The sequence below is a fragment of the Plodia interpunctella genome, chromosome 4 (genome assembly GCF_027563975.2).
Source record: "Plodia interpunctella isolate USDA-ARS_2022_Savannah chromosome 4, ilPloInte3.2, whole genome shotgun sequence".
Taxonomy (NCBI): Eukaryota; Metazoa; Arthropoda; class Insecta; order Lepidoptera; family Pyralidae; genus Plodia; species Plodia interpunctella.
The window spans coordinates 8,335,479-8,355,690 of NC_071297.1; the positions used below are offsets into that span (position 1 = coordinate 8,335,479).

The window sequence follows — 20,212 nt, forward strand, 5'->3', positions numbered from 1 at the left end:
TTATCCATCTCATTACTAAGTGGGGACAGAAAACTGGCTAATACATATTTTTTAACAAATATATATTTGTTAAAAAATATGTTTTATCACATTCAATAACAAGTTTTATCACATTCCCTCATGGTACTTTTACTAAGCAAAATGGAAGGAGGAACCGAAGGAAACGAGATAAAATATTTCTTTATCAAAGGGGAAATTTGTTCTCTTCAGGCAAACAATATCTACCGTTTCGATTTAATTGAATGCTCATAGAATTTTTTCAAAGAATTTAATTCTGTTGACTGTTTCTTTCCTTTTTACATCGTTTATACATGTTCGTTCACTTTGTCGCATATTGTTAGCATACTCCAGAATATAATGTGAACCAAAAAACATTATATTCGTAATAACCTTCACTACAAAATATCACGTTCCGTTATAGTGGGAAATGATATTTTCATAAGTCGTTTGCTGCCTTTTGTATTTCCAGCCGCATACATTCACTAGCATGGCGACGAAGAATAGAACGAATATTCCATGGTGTTATTTTTTTTTATTTATAAACCTGCCTCGACCAGGCAAAAGCTTTATAGAAAACAAAATAAATATCGTGAGAGTTTAGTTCACTAGTATGTAATCGACTACTTGCTACAAGTCAGTACCTAGGTAATTGTAAAAGTCATGTCAGATGCCTTAAGGAATAAAATTTGACACCAGTAACGTGTTAACAATACACTCGATATGAAAGAAGAAAGAACTCACTGAAAAGAGCAAAGCTCGAAAGTAGTATAAACACATTCTTGTAATAAATGTTAGTGAAGACTCGAAATATAATTTCTCCTAGTTTTTGATTAATAATATATTTCAAATTACGAGCGCGCGCTGGATTACAGTAGCGCTCTAATTGAAACGTGTGCAAAACTTGAAATTTTAATGTACACTGTTTAAGCAGACGAGAAAGCTACAATACCGGAGGTAGTCCTTGGAACAAACGTTGCCTGCACTCTCATTCATTTCTGCCGCCAAACACAACAATGCAAGCACTGCTGTGTTCCGGTTTGAAGGGTGAGAGAGGCAGTGTAATTACGGGGTACTGTGGCAAAAGATCCTAGGCCATAAAGTAGGAAACGCGCGTGTGACACCCTTGGTGTTACAGGCGTTAATAGGCTGTGGCCATAGATAAAATAAACATGCTGTGGCAATCAGTTACCATCAGGTGGGCCGCATGCCTCTTTGTCGGCTTGTATAAAAATAAGAGTGTTGAGGATAGTTGTACATTCAGTAAAGTTGTTTCTGAATAGCGTTATATAAAATCTAAAATAACTCGGACCTGCTGGCAGGTCAGCAAAACTCTGCGGTTTCAAGCCTACAGATACATAGACGCGTTCCCGTCTAGGAATCGTTTACGTATTTACTCATATAATAAAATATCTCTACTCTATTTTTAAAAATGATTCTCACTCTCTATGTCGAATAATTTGAAAGTGCGATTTCATGACAAATGACGTCTGGATTGAAGGTTAGGAAGGAAGGTTAAAAAATAAACCTAAAAAGGTTTAACATTCTGCTGTAATTACCTTCTCTTTTGACCTCTTTTTGTGATGTATATAATACTCGTAGGTAGTCATTAGATTTGCACTTTCGTGAATAGTGCCTCATAAGGTTATTGACATTTGATTATGGCAACAAACGCCGTCCCAGCAGGCGATAAAATCATAGCCGAATATTCAAAACTTCCAAGTTCATATTATTATGCAAAACTCCAAAGGAAACCGTGACCCCGGTTTGCCAACATAAGAGAGAGAAGAGACTCGAAAAGAAGAGTGTAACCATAATTTCCACAGGCTGATATGATGATAACCAGCACGACTACGATTACCAGCCAGTGAATCAGCATGAGAATGAAAAAGCTAGACATAGTTTTAAAAAATATACATTTAGCAAATCTAATAATTTTCATTCAATGTCTTCTCTCCTATAGCCTGCTAATCACGTGCGATTTATTGTATGTCTATAGACAATAATTATAGATATTATATGGCAGGATGTATAGAGTAGCCATGAGTTTGACCCAGTTGTTTGTTGCAGGGTGTGCGCGATGTTCCTCCCAGAGTTCGCAAGTTTCGTGGCATCCATATTATTCGCCGTTCATCCTATACACACGGAGGCGGTAAGTTAAACTAGTAATAGTACAGAGAGAAATCCATGTAATGTGAAAATGTGATTAAAAACCAATACCCAAATTTTGACATATATAACTTGTAATATCTAAATCAAATCAAATCGTACGTTGCGATTTAAGACATTTATTTCCCATAAAAAGAATACAATTAATTCACTTGCATATGAAAAATACAAAGTTCAATTATGTATTTATACAAAATATAAAATTTCTTATTCTTGCGTAATGACCCTGTAAAACAGATTTTAGTGGCCACAGTTTTCCATTTAGTCAAATGTGATTGCATTGTGTAATGGAAAACTATAATACTTTCAAATAAAATTATTTATTTAGCGTGACCTAATTTGTCAAGAACATTTTTACAATTTTGCTAAGAAATAATAGAAATTGAAAAAAATGTAAAAGTAGCCGCACGGCTACATAGGGCCTTAATGATTTGGTACCCATGTAAAAATGAATCAGTATGTAAGCCCCTGCTATATAACTGCTTACCATAAAACGCTGTATATTTGTTTTCTGGTTTAAAACCAGCAAATCCATTAACAATAAATATTACACGTAAAATTAATCTCCTAAAACGCTATATCTCTGTAATCTCAGCAGTTTGTCAGTTACTGTCATATATTACAATTTAATGACTCCTTAGTGTAAGTTACGTGCATGCATAGTGAAATTGTTTGAGGTGTCTTGCCAACTACAGCACTGCCATTAGCGCAATACATTACAATATTAGTTATTATATTGGTTATTTATTGGCAAATTGTAAACTCATAAATTTACCGCGAATCTAGGGACGATGTATTTTACATGGATTTAGTAAGTACTTCGGCAGTACCTACTAATTCCATGGTATTTTATTAGTCTATTTTCAATTTGTACGAGTATATGCCATGGGTTTAATAAGTACTTCGTACCTACTAATTCCATGCTAAATATCATCATCATCATCCTATAATAAATAAAAAAATATCATTTAAAAAAATATACATTTAGCAAATCGAATAATTTTTATTCAATGCCTTCTTTCCTATATTGCCTACTAATCACGTGCGATTTATTGTGTTTCCTCTCATTTGAACATTTCCCGGTTCCTTTCTCAGCTATACAGGGTATTACTATTATTATACCATACACATTTTTGCTATCCAATCGTGAAACGAACCACAGATCATAACAGATATTCAATATCTCTCCGGGGCGACCCCATTTAAAAATGCAACGGTGAAATTAAAAATTGCTATCGAAAAACCGCTACCTGAGCTCAATCATTTGTTTTTACGTACACGTCGCGCGATCAATTCGTGGTTATTTTTAAACTGTATTTAAAAGTCTGCGTTAAATTTGAGTGACATTATCGACTCGGCACGGAATGGATATTTTATATGAGGTTTTTGTTTTTCTCTCCTCTGAGCGTATTCCTGGTTTCTTTCTAAGTTTTCCGTCAGATATCTCTAAGTCTCTGATTGTGATATCAACATTTTTTGCATTAATAGGTAGTAATTATATGTAGAGTAAATACAGTTGCCTAGTTTACAACCTCCCACAAAAGGTTCCATATCATCTTGCTCTTCTTCTCCATAACACTTCTGCCATTATCATGTTTATACATTTCAAGTTCTAACGGACGATTGTCTTTGCAACTCGCCGCGAAACGAAACCCGACCGGCTATATTATAAACTGTGCACAGAATTATATAATAAAATACATCAACGAACGATTTATTTTATAGCTGAGTTAATTTATTTCTGGAAACTGTAATACAGCGCGCTCAATCTTATTTGAGCTCGTCGCCTTGACAAGAGCTGTATAAGCCGGCGTAAAATGAAGTGCCCCGTATTCGCCCGCGCACTTATGTTTACAGTGCTATATAAATCCGTAGCGTTGGCCACTCAGTCACAGTTTAACGACACAATTCCTTTAGACGACACTCGTGGAACAAAATAGTGAAGGTTCAGTTGTAGGTACAATCCATGTGTAATCATGCAGTAAATTTGCTTGTGTAGTCAAATCAGAAATTAGGTCTTTACAGACACTTTTTCTTTTTTTAAATAGCTACAATATTTTATAAGCCCTAATATTTTGTAATGTCATAAACCTAGTATAAAAAGATCCAAAGCCTGAAATAAGTTAACAATAATGTTTTTCGGAACATTTCGCCTTTTAAAATTCGCCTCATAAAAAAAATTTCACACATTTAATTCCATTTTTTACATGTTCTCAAGTCATACCTCGCGCTTCGTACCAAATAGTCGACACTTTAACGCTATCAAAATAAAATCAAGCCCAACAAGAATTAGATACAGGTTTCGTGGTTTATACTGTACTGTAAATACATGACCATGCATAATGTATGAAGTGACACATCTAATATAACTTTAATGTATGACTCAACTCCCACTTTTCTGTCGCGAAACTGCACTAAAATTGGAACGCTTTCGTGTCTGCACTTTTAACAGAACTATTCAGAATTGGAAAGACAATTTAATATAGTATAAATTGTTGAATCCTCTGCATTTCACATGTAGTTCCTTTTAGATCTGTTGTCCATTATTGAGAGTATCAATTGGAGCTCTACGTTTACATAATAGCTACTAGCTACGCCCGGGGCCTCGCTCCCGTGGGAATTTCAGGACAAAAAGTACCCTACGTACATTTGTTACATACATTTTAGTTGTACGTGCATTTCATTTCTAACATTTATTTGGACATGGCCATCCACTGCAGTATATGTTACGACGCTGTCGTAGAATCTATTTATTTTACTTCGTGGCTGCAGTTTTGCTGTTACATTGCAACGTAACGCCTGACCAGTAAATTTGATGATCTTTAAACTCGTTTATGACCGTTTTCCAATTAGAAACGCGGCCGTAAACTGGTTATTTCATTATTTGTGTTGCACCAAATTGTAGTACTACTGCATGCCGATTTACCCTACGTGAACCTTAGTATGGAGATAATAATGGCGAATTTGCGATACATTTTTGTTGGTTGTTTAGGTTGTTTTGCAGACATTTGAAATTTTCAATATGATACCGAATGTTGCAATTTATAAATAAGTTAACTAATTTTATCCTTTTATATACATATACAGCGTTAATACATTTTTTAATGGATTGTAGATTACTACTTTTATACTCTTCTTCATTATCGTATTCCTCATGGCTGAGGGTCTTGGTCTTTACGTGGAATAAAACACACATAACAACTTTCTTGGCACTATTAATGGAGTGGTTTGTCATTGCCTTCTCCATTTCACACACAACTTAATTATTAACCAATACACCACTACCGCTTCCCACCACTTTTATACTTAATTAGGGTTGCAACTTCAGAATCTAATCTCGAGAAAAGCAGGCTGAAGATGAGTGTAGGAACATCGGGAACATCACAAAAGCGAAACCGCGAGCAAGATCTAATACTATTTAATTACATAATTGTTATTTTTTATCGAGTATGTTTATTTTTTTAAACATTTATATACTTTTATAAAAGTATTGCTAAAGTAAGTATTTATATAGGTACTTCTAGAAAAGTTATGCTAATATAACACAGGCTGAAATGTCTGCATCGAGGAAGGAAATAACAAACACTTCATACTTTCTGTGCAGTAATATCAAGTGAAAATATTTTCTGTGAAACTTCTAAAACAAACCCTCAAGCAACTTGGACTATCAAGAGAATATAATAGCTTTCAAAACTTACAACGAAGTTTGCAAAAAAAGTTGAATGTAGTTTTCTCCTCGAAGGCCTTAATTCAATCTTTTGCAGATCTTTTGTGTTGTATTTGTGTAACTTTACAGCAGGCTGGGACAAGTTTGTCTCGTCGGGTCGTATCTGAAGGCTTTTTGAGGAGATTTATATGGAAATAGGTATTGTGTAAATCCGAAGATATTTTAGACTTTTAATAATTACATTGGAGGGGTGAATGTGCGCACTGCAAAAATTGGCTATATCAGTCACCAGAGTATTTAGGCTGTGGCGCCTCTAAGTCAGTTTTAAAACCAAATAAAATTTAAAAAACTTAACATCTGGACGGTGTTTTCTAGGAACACTATTATCGTTGCCCATCAGTTAGTACGCCTAGGGTCCTAATCTAAAGAGTAACCACACGACAGAATGAACTTTTTACCAGACGATTTAGAACGCGAGAACGCCTGAACCAAAATCTTGTTTTTTGGCGACACTTATTTTCGAGCTAACTCACAGATTGTCAAGCTGGATTTTCTCCTGACTTCGACTACAACAACAAAAAACGATCCCAATTTAACGTATTGATGTTATGTTACCAAACTCCAATTTTCCTCGCTATATATTTCTTTCCACTCATTACGTAAAATTCCAATTTCTTTATTTAGATTAAATTCAATCTAGCCGACTTCCAAAGCGTAGATGAAGGAGAAGCGGGTCAACAAACTTCACCGCAGCATTTTCTTCAAAGGCGTCAATTAGCAAATATGGGTCTTATAAGTGTATTATAATCATTTACACAAATAATAAAAATGTAAATTGGTTCTGTAAATAGAAAGTATTAAAAAATAATTATTATAGGGCTCTTTACGTTGCTTAGAACCCGAGATATTGACAAAAATATGTTTGAGCGGATCCACAAAATAAATGCGGGCGAAGCCGCGGGCCAAAGCTAGTACTTAATAATAACAATATATAAGCTACAATAGTTATACAAATACCTTATGTTTTGCAAGTAAACCACTATAAAACGTAATAGTAACATCGTGTTAGCTACGCCCTCGGCACAGTATTTCATCGTGTTTATTGGTTAGTTTGTACAACCGCCGTTACTCCTACATTTTATATCCGTGCTTTGGTGACAACATTGTTCGAACCAATTTTCCGTAACATTTGTTTTCTAACGAAATAACGAAGTTTGTAACAGTTTTGAAGTCTCGAATGTTGATAATGTGTATGCAAAGTTTTCGTCTTAATCTTTGTTTTCATTATCCATAGTTTTGCTTGCAAATTTTTTTAAATAATAGTAATTCTTTATTTAGGACATAATCCATAGTTATTGTTAGTGTTGTTCTTAAGACACTGAATATTAATGAAACAGAAATTGTATATATCCGAAATAAGTAAATACATCAAGAAATCCGTTCCTGATTTATTTATCAATATACAATAAAGTATAATTTGTCCATAGTATATCAGATAAGCAAGAAAAAGCTTTTTCCAAAAAAACATATTTTACAAAAAATAAATTCTACATAGGTACCAACTGGATAAAAGAACCAAAAACTATGTTAGTTTAAATTATAGTCTATACCCTTATTAAATTCCTAGCGCTGGCTGGTAACAAACTATACAGGTAGTTCTAAATTCGAAAACTTTGCTTTTGCAATTAGTTTTCGACATGAAATTAGTTCCATGTAATTTATAACTGACAGGTTACAATTACAATCCTGAAACTTTATGATGGAATAAAAAAAATATCATTAATATTGTTTACCAGCGTTCCGTCCCTAGATACCTACCTAAATTTTCCTCAGGAATCGCTTGCTAGCCTAAAGTCTGTATTTTAGGCTAGTTCACATATTATTTTGATGACTGAGATGATGAGGGCTTTGGAATAGCCCTTATATATTAGGTCCTTACATATAAAATTGGCGTATTGATGTACTGGCCACTTTAATCACAAATTTGTCCTCTTTGGTTAGGAATTCATAATGTAAATGTATACAGCTATTTACACATGTATTTGTGTTTCATTAACCGTCATTCGTTTGTTTTTTTTCTTCTGATTTTTCTTTTTGCGTCACTCAGTTTACAAAATGGAAAACTTGAAATATCGCGTTATTTACGAATACGAGTTCCACCGTGGCACCAGTGCTGCGGAAACGGCTCGAAGGGTTAATGATGTGTATGGCGGTCGTGTCGCAAAAGAAAACACAGTGCATTTTTGGTTCCAACGTTTTCGTTCTGGAAATTTCGACCTGCAGAAAAAGCCCCGTGGACGGTCGGAGACCCTAGTTGATAATGAAGAATTGAAGGCTATTGTGGAAGCGGATCTATCGCAAATCACGTCCGAGTTAGCTTCAGGCTTCGGTGTTAGTGATAAAACTATTTTAAACCACTTGAAGTAATTTGGGAAGATTGAGAAACTTGAAAGGTGGGCGACGGCACCTCACGAATTAAGTGAAGCAAACCGGCAAACGCCTGTCGACTGCTGCGTTACATTACTTAACCGGTACAATAATGAAGGGTTTTTAAATCAAATCATTACCTGTGATGAAAAGTGGATTCTCTACGATAATCGGAAACGCTCATCGCAATTGCTGGACCTTGGCCAGCTAGACAAATCCTGCCCCAGGCGAAAATGAACCCAAAAAAAGTTACTTGTAAGCGTTTGGTGGACTGGTGCCGGTGTCGTTCATTACAGTTTTCTCAAATCTGGCCAGACGATTACGGCAGACGTCTTTTGTCAGCAATTGCAAACTATGATGGAAAAGCTAGCTGCTAAACAATCGAGGCTGATCAATCGCTCCACGCCACTGCTGCTTCACGGCAACGCTAGACCACACACTGCACAACAGACGGCTACCAAATTAGAGGAGCTTCAATTGGAATGTCTAAGACATCCACCGTACTCCCCGGACCTTGCTCCAACAGATTACCTTTTTATTCGAAATTTAGATAACTTATTCCAAGGGAAAAATTCAACTCCGATCGGACAGTCCAAACCGCCTTCAAAGATTTTATTGATTCCCGTCCGAATGGTTTTTTTAGTAAAGAGATCAATGATCTACCTATGAGATGGCAAAAGTGCATAGATAATAATGGTTCTTACTTTGATTGAATAAATATATTATATTAAAAAATATTCGACTTTTTGTTCCTCCTGTACCAAACGCCAATTTCATATGTATATACTATACTATGTATATACTATACTACAATAACCTAATATTAATAGAAACACCAGTGAAAAAATTACTGTGATAATGCTTTCAAAGATATGACAAAAATTAAATCACACATTTTTGGTCTCGTTCAAATGCTCCATACTTAACAACCATGTATGGATAACAAATAACAAAATATGGAGCTGTATGACAGTAATATCTTGAGACGTCACAATTTTGGAGTCAAAATGCATTCTTAATATTTACTATATTAATCAAAACAAAAAAATTGAAAATCGCGTTAAGAAAACTGATGATTAAAGTGGCATTTAATTATCGTGTTTGAGTCAAATGTAGCCAAATGTCAATGCCTCGTTTAATAAAAAAAGAAAATATTCTAAACTTAAATCACAATCGCCAGTGCAAATGCGTATTTTAATAAAAAAGAAAATGTTCTAAATTTAAATTACAATCGCCAGTTATGCTTGTTGTTTGATGCACAGAAATAGATGTTTATTGTGAGAGTTATTGAACTAAGAAAAAGAAACTCGTGTATCGAACCTTTCAGAGGCGTCCGCCTACCTTCGTAACATTTGAACTTTGTGCATAGAAACAATCCTGTGATTGTTTGTATGGAACTCTTCAAAGAAAACATCACCGCCCACGCAACAGCTTTCGTTCCATAAATAACGTTTATGGTTGATTTCCTTACTTAAATAAATAAATAATAATAATAACTTGGTTTTCATATATTAACGTATTTATTTTCAGGTAATTACATACAAATGTTATTACCTGAAAATAAAGTGACTTACGGTAAAAATCTCATACATTTGTATTGCATGTTTGTATTTGATTGGAATTTGCCAGTTAAGTGAACCATATTATAAAAAATAGCTTACATACATACATATCCTGACCCTGCCGCGTCTGTCTGTCCGCGATAAATTAAAAAACGAATACACGGATTCAAGACAAGACTATATCACTTTACATTCATTACTCTGTACTGTAGTAATGTCAATGTTATGAATGATAGATTTTGGAAATGATTCCTTCCTCAAGTATATTGACGGATTGTAATGACTGCGCAGCCGCAGCGGTCGAAACGGTCTGCGAACCACCCAATAAAGTCTATGTGTCTTTCTGTTTGACAGGCGTTCACGGGCAACAGCTTATACTGTGGAGTTTTGCTATCAAGCATGTGTAATCACAAACGGTTTAAACTAAGTACACTATATTTCCAAAGGTAAAAACTCTCCAATACTTACTCATGTTTTTTCTTCCACAGGTAACAGGAGTGGTGGGGAGAGCGGAGATGTTGTCGTCTCTGTTCTTCCTCGGCGCTCTGCTGTGCTATGCAAGAGCTGCTAGCAGGAGACGATACACAGGTACAATCAACAATACATTAACCTAAACAAATACAGAGAGTGTACAATGTAAACTCGCCCTTATTACCGCAGCACAAAAATTCATGAAGGTTAACTTGACTTGGCTGGGAAACTGCCGAAGCTGTGCTGTGCTAGGCGAACCGTGGTGTTTTAAACAACAAATAGAAACCTGTTTTTATATCTATATGTTTTATCAGCACTTAATGATACAATTATGATTGTCCAAATACTTTTTGATCATATACATACTTTGTTAAACAACTAGAAAAATAAATACAAAAAGCTCTTTTGGAATGATAGGGACCAACACTTTTTTATTGAGTTTCTTTAGGCATTTCTTCTCAGCATTGGTCGTTCCGAAATGCCAGTAATATTTAACATTGCCGGCGGCCTCTCCTGCGTGAATTTCCCACGAGAACAGTTCTTCATGTTCAACAAATTTTAAGAAGATTTAGTTGAATAGATAACGCGTAAAGAGATAATAAACACTACTTCCGCATTTAAACATTTATTTTATATGGGTAGCTACAAAGCTAAATGTACCACCGTACAAAGTAAAATTCATATTGCTTTACAGGACAATTTACTGATTACATAACAAGTTGTCAACAAGGAACCTTGTCGAAACTTGTCTATTCCGAAATCGCTTTGTTCACAACAATCAACATTCTTGAAGCAGAAATAGTCTGTTATAGCTCTTGTATTGCCGCTTAGGTACCGAACACGAAATATTTTGCTGGATAACGAAAATGCAGAGGCATTTCACAGAGCGTTTCAACTGCTCCGGCCGCGCGGTCTCATTACATCCATAAATTTTCTTGATGAAGGAATCATTTCCAAAATCAGTCATTTACAAAATGAAGATTACCACAATACAGATAATTTGTTTCTTGTTTTTGTTAAAATTTTACAAATTGTAATGCCAACGCGGCCGCAGCGGCCGAAACGCTCTGTGAAACACCCAGGCGTTTTTTATCTAGTTTCTCATTCTTGCATGTTTCTTATTTATATTCCCAACTGGGTGGTTCGCAGAGCCTTTCGACGGCTGCGGCTGCACAGTCATTACAATCCATCAATTTTCTTTATGAAGGAATCATTTCCAATCCAGAATAATTAATGTAAAGTGATATAGTAAAACTTATTCCTGTCTTTGTCAGCGGTCAAAACGCCCTGCGAACCACCAACTATAATGCCCCGAAGTTGGCGTAAAAACTAAGCCGTTATTCATAAAAAAGTTTTTCTTTTTCTCGCTTCATATTATTTGTTTTAACTAATTATAATTGGGAAATTAAACAAAATGCCTACCTACCTATTAAATATTGTTCAATTTGCTTATTTCATGTCACCGACCTAACGTATGATTTAAATAAATAAATAAATAAATATATTAGGACAAATCACACAGATTGAGCTAGCCCTAAAGTAAGTTCGAGACTTGTGTTATGGGATACTAACTCAACGATACTATATTTTATAACAAATACATATATAGATAAACATCCAAGACCCGGGCCAATCAGAAAAAGATCATTTTCCATCATGACCCGACCGGGGATCGAACCCGGGACCTCTCGGTTCAGTCGCTAGAACCTTACCACTGCGCCACCGAGGTCGATTTGAGCGGTATATGTTTAACTCACATTTAACTAAGTTGAGATTGTTAGCTTTAGAACTCGAAAGTTAGCGGAATCCAGATTAAACCGGAATTATGCCACTAGGAACTTAGGCAGTTTCGACTTCGATTGGACGCCTTTGATATCTGCAGGATGTTTAGTTCAATAGCTTATTTCAAGTAACTAAGTGAAAAGGTAAAATGATATATGTGCCATAATCAAGTTTGATTGCCATGATATTTTTTTTAAAACTAGTATAAAATTTGCTCGGACCAATCGCTGATCACACTTTGGACGCGGCCATGTGGTATATATCATTCGAATCGATAGCTCAAAGTTATTCCTGGCAACCCCAATATGCTGCCCCGAAAAGGTATTTTTTGTCATACATTTTTTATTCCATCCGAGTTGCCTTTGCTGGTCAATGAAAGAGTGATCGGATCTCACAGAATTTTTTTATGCGATATTTCATATCAAAGAGGAAATTTTTGGCACGGCGAATGACATTCACAATCATTGCTTAATCCGATTTACAAATCCGTTGAATTTCGCCTTGGTTTTGTTTCATATTTATTGTGAATTTTGAACAAATTGAGATAACTACGTTTTGAATATTAAAACTTTGTGGCTATACTGCTACAAAACGTGCCGTACTCTTTCATTGTTACGTGCAACATTTTTACAAACGATAGTTGGAATTCAACTCCGAACCTGACACTCTATGGCGACAATCGGGACGATGCTCAGATGTTAGATAGATATTATGTTCGGAGATTGATGAAAATTATCTCCCCCATTTGATATTACTTGGTGTTCATGGTTTCCATCAACGGTATCCATTTCTAAATCTTCCATGAAATTATCATTATAATTGTAATGTATTGATTTGTTTCAGACTGGCGGTACGTGGCGGCGTGTACGGCGTGCGTGGGGGTCGCCATGTTGTGCAAGGAGCAAGGAATCACTGTCACAGGGGTTTGCGTTGTGTACGAGCTCTTTGTAGCTCAAAAGGTAAATTCTTTCTTCTTTTCGAGTGTGTTTATTGCTAACACTGATATCAGATTTTATTAAACTGGTCTAAAGGCATCTGACAATACTTTTACGACTACAAGTGTGCAAGTTTCCCCACGGTGTTTTCCTTCACCGAAAGCTGGCGGTCTATGAAAAGCGAGGCGGTCTATACACACTCATGTGGCACGAGTAGGATTCCAAGCTGGGACCTTTCCATCGACAAGCGGACAGAATTAAGCACTTGACCACAACCATATCGAATAGAAAGTAACTAACGACTATAGAAAGAAATATAGAATAGAAAGGATTAGCCTTTCTAACCTTGCCCCATAAGTCACTTAATTTCACACAACTAACTCGGTCAAGCCGTTTTACAAAACGGCAAATTTGTGAATCAGCGGGTTCTACAACATGGCTGCAACATATCCACCGAGATACCCAGATGACTTATAATTCCTGCAAGTAACAAAGTTATATAAGCCCTTTGACATAATTATGGCGCAAATAAATACACAAAGCGGGGCTTCAGGAGAAGGTAAATGGATCGCCTGCAAGTATTTAATTTCACTTACGTCCCAGCTCATGACATAATGTCTTGCGTAGAGTTATGAAAGCGTTTCGACATGTAACCTACGAATTCGTAATCTAATCAAGAAAAAAAATTGGTGTCCTCAAAGTTTTCAAACTGCTCATGCATTTAAATTTAGCATGATATGGAACGCGCCCATGTGATAGTGTGATTTTGAATTTAAACTCATTGGTTATAGATTCAACGATCTATATATTTTATTTTTCTTTTTATATAAATCTATTACTTCTAAATCTTATTAACCCCCGACGCAAAAAGAGGGATGTCATAAGTTTAACGTGTCTGTCTGTCTGTGTCTGTCTGTCTGTGTCTGTGTATCTCCCGAACGGATAAACCGATTTTCGTTTAGTTTATTTTTGTGTCAAAGGTAGAGTGTTCTTAGCCATGTTTCATGAAAATCGGTTCAGCTGTTCAAAAGTTGTAGCGAAATTAATATTGAAAGTCGGGTTTTTTTTTAACAAATAAACATGTTTTTAAAATTGTTTAGTTGCTAATTACTGTTCCCCGACTACATTATATAAAAACCTTGAATTCATAAAAATCTGACAGTCTTTTAGACGTGTACCTTAGTTTATTTTTTACATTAAAAAACCGTAGGTAAGCTTAAAAACAATTTCAAGCTAAAATCCACTGTAAAGCCGCTGAGCAAAAACAATGCACACTAGATCAGATAAACAAAGCATCAAATTCGCAAATGGTCCACCGCTGTATCTGAAAACACTTAGGATTAAAACGTAACTCTTTCTCGTTTTGCATTGACTAATCCAACTTTTTCAGAAGTTTTACATATTTGCATGCTCACCGTTGAAACTTGAGATATACAAGATTTCATTTCGGATTTATTTCTACACGCCATAGGGTTGCATCTCGTTCGGCAAACCATAGAGTAACATTATCCATTCTCCCGCTACGGAGTTCAATACTCAGATGCCTGTGACCCAGTTCTTCGGCTTTGTAAATGGAAATTACTTTTTGCGAGGTTCTGCTCGCAGCTTTTTGGTCTGTTCTGGTTGGGAGATAATGTAAAAAACTAAAATATAATTTCCGCAGCACTCACGCTCCGCTGCGTGCGATGGGTCAGCGTAACATTTCACTCTGTGACATTATGGAGTTATGGAGTTAGTCGGCCATTATGAATTCAATGTATTTTGTACTTTTTGAATTTTTCGTGATAAATTACATTTTTTTATTAACGTATTACTCTTTGTCTGAGTGTTGTATGCAAATGCTTCCAGTTCTGGCAAATATTTCAATTCCTACACGGTCACGGTGTTATATAGGTGTGTCATACATATATGCCAATAGGATTCACAATACACTTCGTAGTTATTGGTGTTATTGGTGTATTTGGACATCACCCAATCCTTTATCAAACCAATGACAAAATTTATTATTTAAAATTATATTTTAAATTGTACCTATAATCTAGGCTAAAAAATATTCCACGCTGGTCTGAAAACGATATAAAAATATTGTATGTGCCAGCTGCTTCTTCCCCCGTGCATATTCGAAAAGTTAACCAAGAAAAAGGCTAAAAACTAAATATTCTTCTCATGGGCTATTCACTAACCACTATCAATGTTTAATACTTTAAACTTTAAAAATTATTCTTTAAATTATTCTTTACTTAAAGATAATGAAATAAGGTAAACATAGCCTTTGAATTTGGCAACTATTGGCTCTGACTACCCATATAAGAACGTGATATTTATAGATGATCTGTATCTAAAAATAATGTTTAATTCCAGCGTCGTAGCTCCGGCGGCGGCAGTCGCTGGTCGTGGGTAGACGCGTGGGGTAAAGGCTCTGGTTGGGGATGCGCGTGCGGCGAGGCGGCGCGCCGTGTGGCGACCGTGTGCTGCGCGACCTTGGCTCTACTCGCAGCCAGACTTCACGTAATGGGCGCTCAGCTACCTGTGTTCACGAGGTTCGACAACCCTGCCGGTGCTGCGCATCCTCCTGCGAGGTAAGATTATCTTCTTTATCTCAAATATGTCCCTCTTTGTCTATCTGGTGAGAAGCCTAGGGTAAACTTTACTTAAAAAATACAAATTATCCAGGTAAGATTATTGTCCTTTCCTCTGTTTATCTAATTGCACGATGGTTTGGGTTTAACTCAAAAAGTTTACAAAAGAAGTAATTTTTGATGCTTCCGCAGATATATATTTTTTAGTATAATTTTAATATATTTTTTTGCTTCAGCGGTGATGCTTTAACTTTAACTGAATTGAGTATTTTTCGTGGAGTTCTCAAATTTAATTCTATTATGAACAGAAATTAACCTTCGTGAATAGATAGGTTTAAAGATTATTATCAACGAGCAGTGAAATTGGATGGATGTTAAAAAGCATTCCATTAGGTTAATTTCTGATCATAGTAGAATTAAATTTGATGGCTCCACCGAGAATTCAGTTTGCACTGCATACAATAGAACTATACACAAAGTCGTTACAAGTTTATGTAATTCGGTTTAGAAGCTACTTTGTCTGGAGATTCGCCCAGCGTATTGTGTCCACGAATTTAATCATGCGGCCATAGAATTTACTATTTCAGTAGACGAGAGCTTGAGCATCTCTTGTACGGTCTAAATCACATGAACGTAGGCAAATTCATTGCAATTTGGCCGGTATTGCCATAGCTTAAAGTCGATATAGGGTAACACAATATGTGCATGAATGTACGATGCCCCAGTTTGTAATCAAGGCTTGTGGTTAAAGCTGGATGTATTTCAAAGCGAGTAACGGGTTCCGGCAAAGACGCGACGATTAGACACCCTACTCGGATAGACTTTGCTCAGCGGAGCGACAGTAAGTCTTTCCATCCGTTTGTATAATGTGTTGAAATTATTTGTTTATATCATTTTTTTTTGTTATGAGTAAATTTCTCTGTTTGGTCTAATGGTTGACTTATAGAAAATGCCAAATGTATAAGGTCTACGTCGTTAAGTCCACCTTTTGTATATTATAAATTTTGTTATATTGTGTAATAAAGATTTTACATAAAATAAATAAATCAATTTAAATAAAATATAAAATTAGGCACCTAATTGGAATGAACTAAAATTGTTTACAATTTAATTAATCTGTATTAAATACATGGTCTAGGGATATAACTATATTACGGCTTTTTCTATTTTACTGCGACATATATTGTAACACCTTGTATTTATTCTTCTATTTTAATTACATACTGCCAGCAATTTTTGTTTTTTTGTTTAAATTATTATTTTCCTCATTCGAAATTCGAAATTTCCATAGTTAAGTAATATTCTTAGACTCAACTTGGCACATTAATTTTACTAGCAACTTTGTCAATATTAAGGGTAACTTTACCCTCTATAGTTAAGTGACCGCTGAAATTCGTGTAAAACGAACCGGGGGCCGAAGGTCAATGACTTCCAATGACAGAAATTAATTGGCCTCTATCCACTACCCAGATTCTCAGAAAACGTTGACAAATGGTCTGGTTGATGAAGGAAACAATATATATACGCCGATCGGATAACTATTTTACATTCTACCGGATTCATTTTACAAAGCTAAAATGCACGTGGTGGTTTTTGATTTGTTTTCATTCACAAACAAAGTACACTAGTTTCGTGGTTATCGATTTGTTTGTCCGCAAACTGATAATATAATATGTTGCATGTATTTGTAAGATATTTTCGATAAGCATTTGTAGGGGTGATTGCAGCTGCAACTTGATTCCAATGTTCATTATTTATTAAAATTACTGGCATTTTCAAATGCTAATTATGACAAGCCTCAGTCGTTTTTAGAAAATTGACGTGGAAAAGTGCTTGTGAAGGTCTAATTAATTTTCTAAATGAATGATTTTACTTCGACATATACCTACAAGTAGATACATTGTTATCATCGCTTCACCGCCCCATTTACAATGAAACATTATCTCAACAGACATTTGACGTTCGCGTACCTGCCAGCGCTAAACGCTTGGTTGCTGACGTTACCTGAAGCACTGTGCTGTGATTGGACTATGGGTACAGTGGCGCTGCTGCGGTCCTGGCGAGACCCCCGCAATCTCGCCACCCTCGCCTTAGCGACCACGCTCATAGCTGCTGCAGTCCATGCCTTAAGGACTCGCTCGTCAGCACTATCCATGGTAAGATCCCTTTTTCGAGCTCCTCATTTACGTTATCAAGAAATATGTGTGTCATTCTTTCTCGCTCGCTCATCTTCATATGTTCTTGGTTCCGTTCATCTATATGGCGCCACTAGACTCGGAGTCAGCGTAAAAAATAACCTTTTTGAAGACCTTTTCAGCTGTTATTTTAAAATCTGCCGCCTGTAGTCAACTCTTCTTGGGAATGTTATGTTGTTTAAAGTACATATAAGCATGTCTTTTAGTCGCCTCTTACGACATCCATGGTAGGATATGAAGGGTGGAATACGTCTCAAAGACACACCACGCCAAATTACATATTGTTATTGTGATAATTTATTTAGTTCTGTTTGAAATGAGATGTTTGACTTGATTATTATTGATAAAAAACTTCCAAAAATTATATCTAATTTTTAAATTTACAGGGCCTTGCACTCCTAGTCTTGCCTTTCCTCCCGGCATCGAACCTCTTCTTTCCCGTGGGGTTCGTGGTAGCCGAACGCGTCTTGTACATGCCCTCCATGGGCTGGTGTCTGTTGGTCGCTCACGGCTGGAGGTTACTGGCCAAGAAACGCGCAAAACTCGCCGCTGCTGCGCTCATATTCCTGATCCTCGCGTTCAGTGCGAAGACCTACGTAAGGAATTGGGACTGGAAGACTGAATACTCTATCTTTGCTTCTGGATTGAAGGTAAATTCTCCTTATATATATTATAGGATAGGGAAAATAACACAAATTGAATAAGGTTCGAAGTAAGTTCGAGACATGTTTTATGCTATAACATACATAATTATATATATATATCCAAGGTCAATCTGAAAAAGATAATTTTGCATCTTGAGCTGACCAAGGACAGAATGGGACCTCCTGAATAGCTGGCATGAAAACCATTACTCCTAAAGAGGTTGTCAAATTATACTAAAGTGTTAAAATTAAATACACATTACGTCTCATAGAGGATAATTCATAATTATTACGATTATTAAATAAATAAATAATAATTATTGTTTTCCAATTATTTTCAGGTAAACCGCAACAACGCAAAACTATACAATAACGTTGGGCACGCCTTAGAAGCCGAGGGCAAATACGCCGAAGCGCTAGATTTCTTCAACACGGCCGTGGGAGTCCAACCCGACGACGTCGGAGCCCACATCAACGTCGGCAGAACCTACAACCATCTAGGACGATACCAGGAAGCTGAAGACGCTTATGTGAAAGCAAAATCGCTCCTACCAAAGGCTAAACCTGGAGAATCCTACCAGGCCAGAATCGCCCCAAATCATCTGAATGTTTTCTTGAATCTTGCCAATCTAATCTCCAAAAATGCCACGAGGTTAGAGGAAGCAGATATGCTGTATAGACAAGCTATAAGCATGAGGGCAGATTATACACAAGCGTATATTAATAGGGGTGATATATTGATAAAGTTGAACAGAACTAAAGAAGCGCAGGAAGTGTATGAGCGAGCTCTGTTGTATGATAGTGGTAATCCGGATATTTACTACAATGTAAGTAAACACAAACATGTTACAGCATTTTTGAAATATATTTAGATCCATACAATGCCTTAGTTTTACATCAGAAGTGATACACCACAAGAACACCACCTACAAACAATGTCTTTAAAAATATCAATTGCAACTCCGAATTGATACATAAAAACAAGTCCTTGATTATTAACTTTAAAATAGAAAAAATAAACTATTAGCCATACTCATTTAATACACCGAGGGAAAGTGTCGGTCCACTTCATATTAAAACCCGGCTTATTTAAAAACTTTTCTTAATTTCCAGCTGGGCGTGGTCCTCCTGGAGCAAGGCAAGGCGTCGCAAGCGTTAGCTTACCTGGACAAGGCTTTAGAGCTGGAGCCCGAACACGAGCAAGCGTTGCTGAACTCCGCGATCCTGCTGCAGGAGCTGGGCGCCGCTGATCTGCGGCATCTGGCCAGGCAGCGGCTGCTGAAGCTGCTGGACAAAGACGGTGAGTCAGGAAGTCTGCCGCAATAAGACTAGGCTGCAGAGCTGAAGCCAGAACAGTGCTGCTGAACTGCAGTCTGCAGTCAGCAGAATCGTGGAGATTCTGCTGACTGCAGACATATTTGGATTTACCTCAGAAAAAAATATCATAGTATTTCGCTTTATTGGCAAAGGACCAGTGAATGTTCCAAGTATACCGTGATGGCAATCTGTATCTTGTCACTTTTCTACACAAATATTCCAAGCTTATGGCGTATAGTCCCGCCCTAGAATAGGATCACTCATACGCCTGTGTACGACTCGACCACAGGAGGCGGCTAAGGGATACATAGCCTTGGCAGCTAATATAAAGAGCATTACCAAAGGATTGACGTCAGCTTGACGATCTGTCTAAAAGTCACAGCTATATCTACAAATTTTTAAGCCTTACTTTCTAGGCTTAGGTGACTACTTAGTCATAAAAATCTGAACCACTGGCCGAGTTGGAC

General features: G+C 36.4%; 1 protein-coding gene across 1 annotated transcript in view; it reads left to right on the forward strand.

The window, feature by feature from the left end:
* Positions 1-20,212, forward strand: part of Tmtc3 (Transmembrane O-mannosyltransferase targeting cadherins 3) — a 137,960-nt gene that overhangs the window by 115,391 nt on the left and 2,357 nt on the right. Inside the window, exons 3-10 of the mRNA XM_053744166.1 lie at positions 2,068-2,149; positions 10,311-10,410; positions 12,919-13,034; positions 15,372-15,589; positions 17,541-17,745; positions 18,171-18,434; positions 18,770-19,255; positions 19,542-19,728. Of these exons, the coding sequence (XP_053600141.1) occupies positions 2,068-2,149; positions 10,311-10,410; positions 12,919-13,034; positions 15,372-15,589; positions 17,541-17,745; positions 18,171-18,434; positions 18,770-19,255; positions 19,542-19,728 (1,658 nt within the window). The remainder of the gene's footprint in view (positions 1-2,067; positions 2,150-10,310; positions 10,411-12,918; positions 13,035-15,371; positions 15,590-17,540; positions 17,746-18,170; positions 18,435-18,769; positions 19,256-19,541; positions 19,729-20,212) is intronic.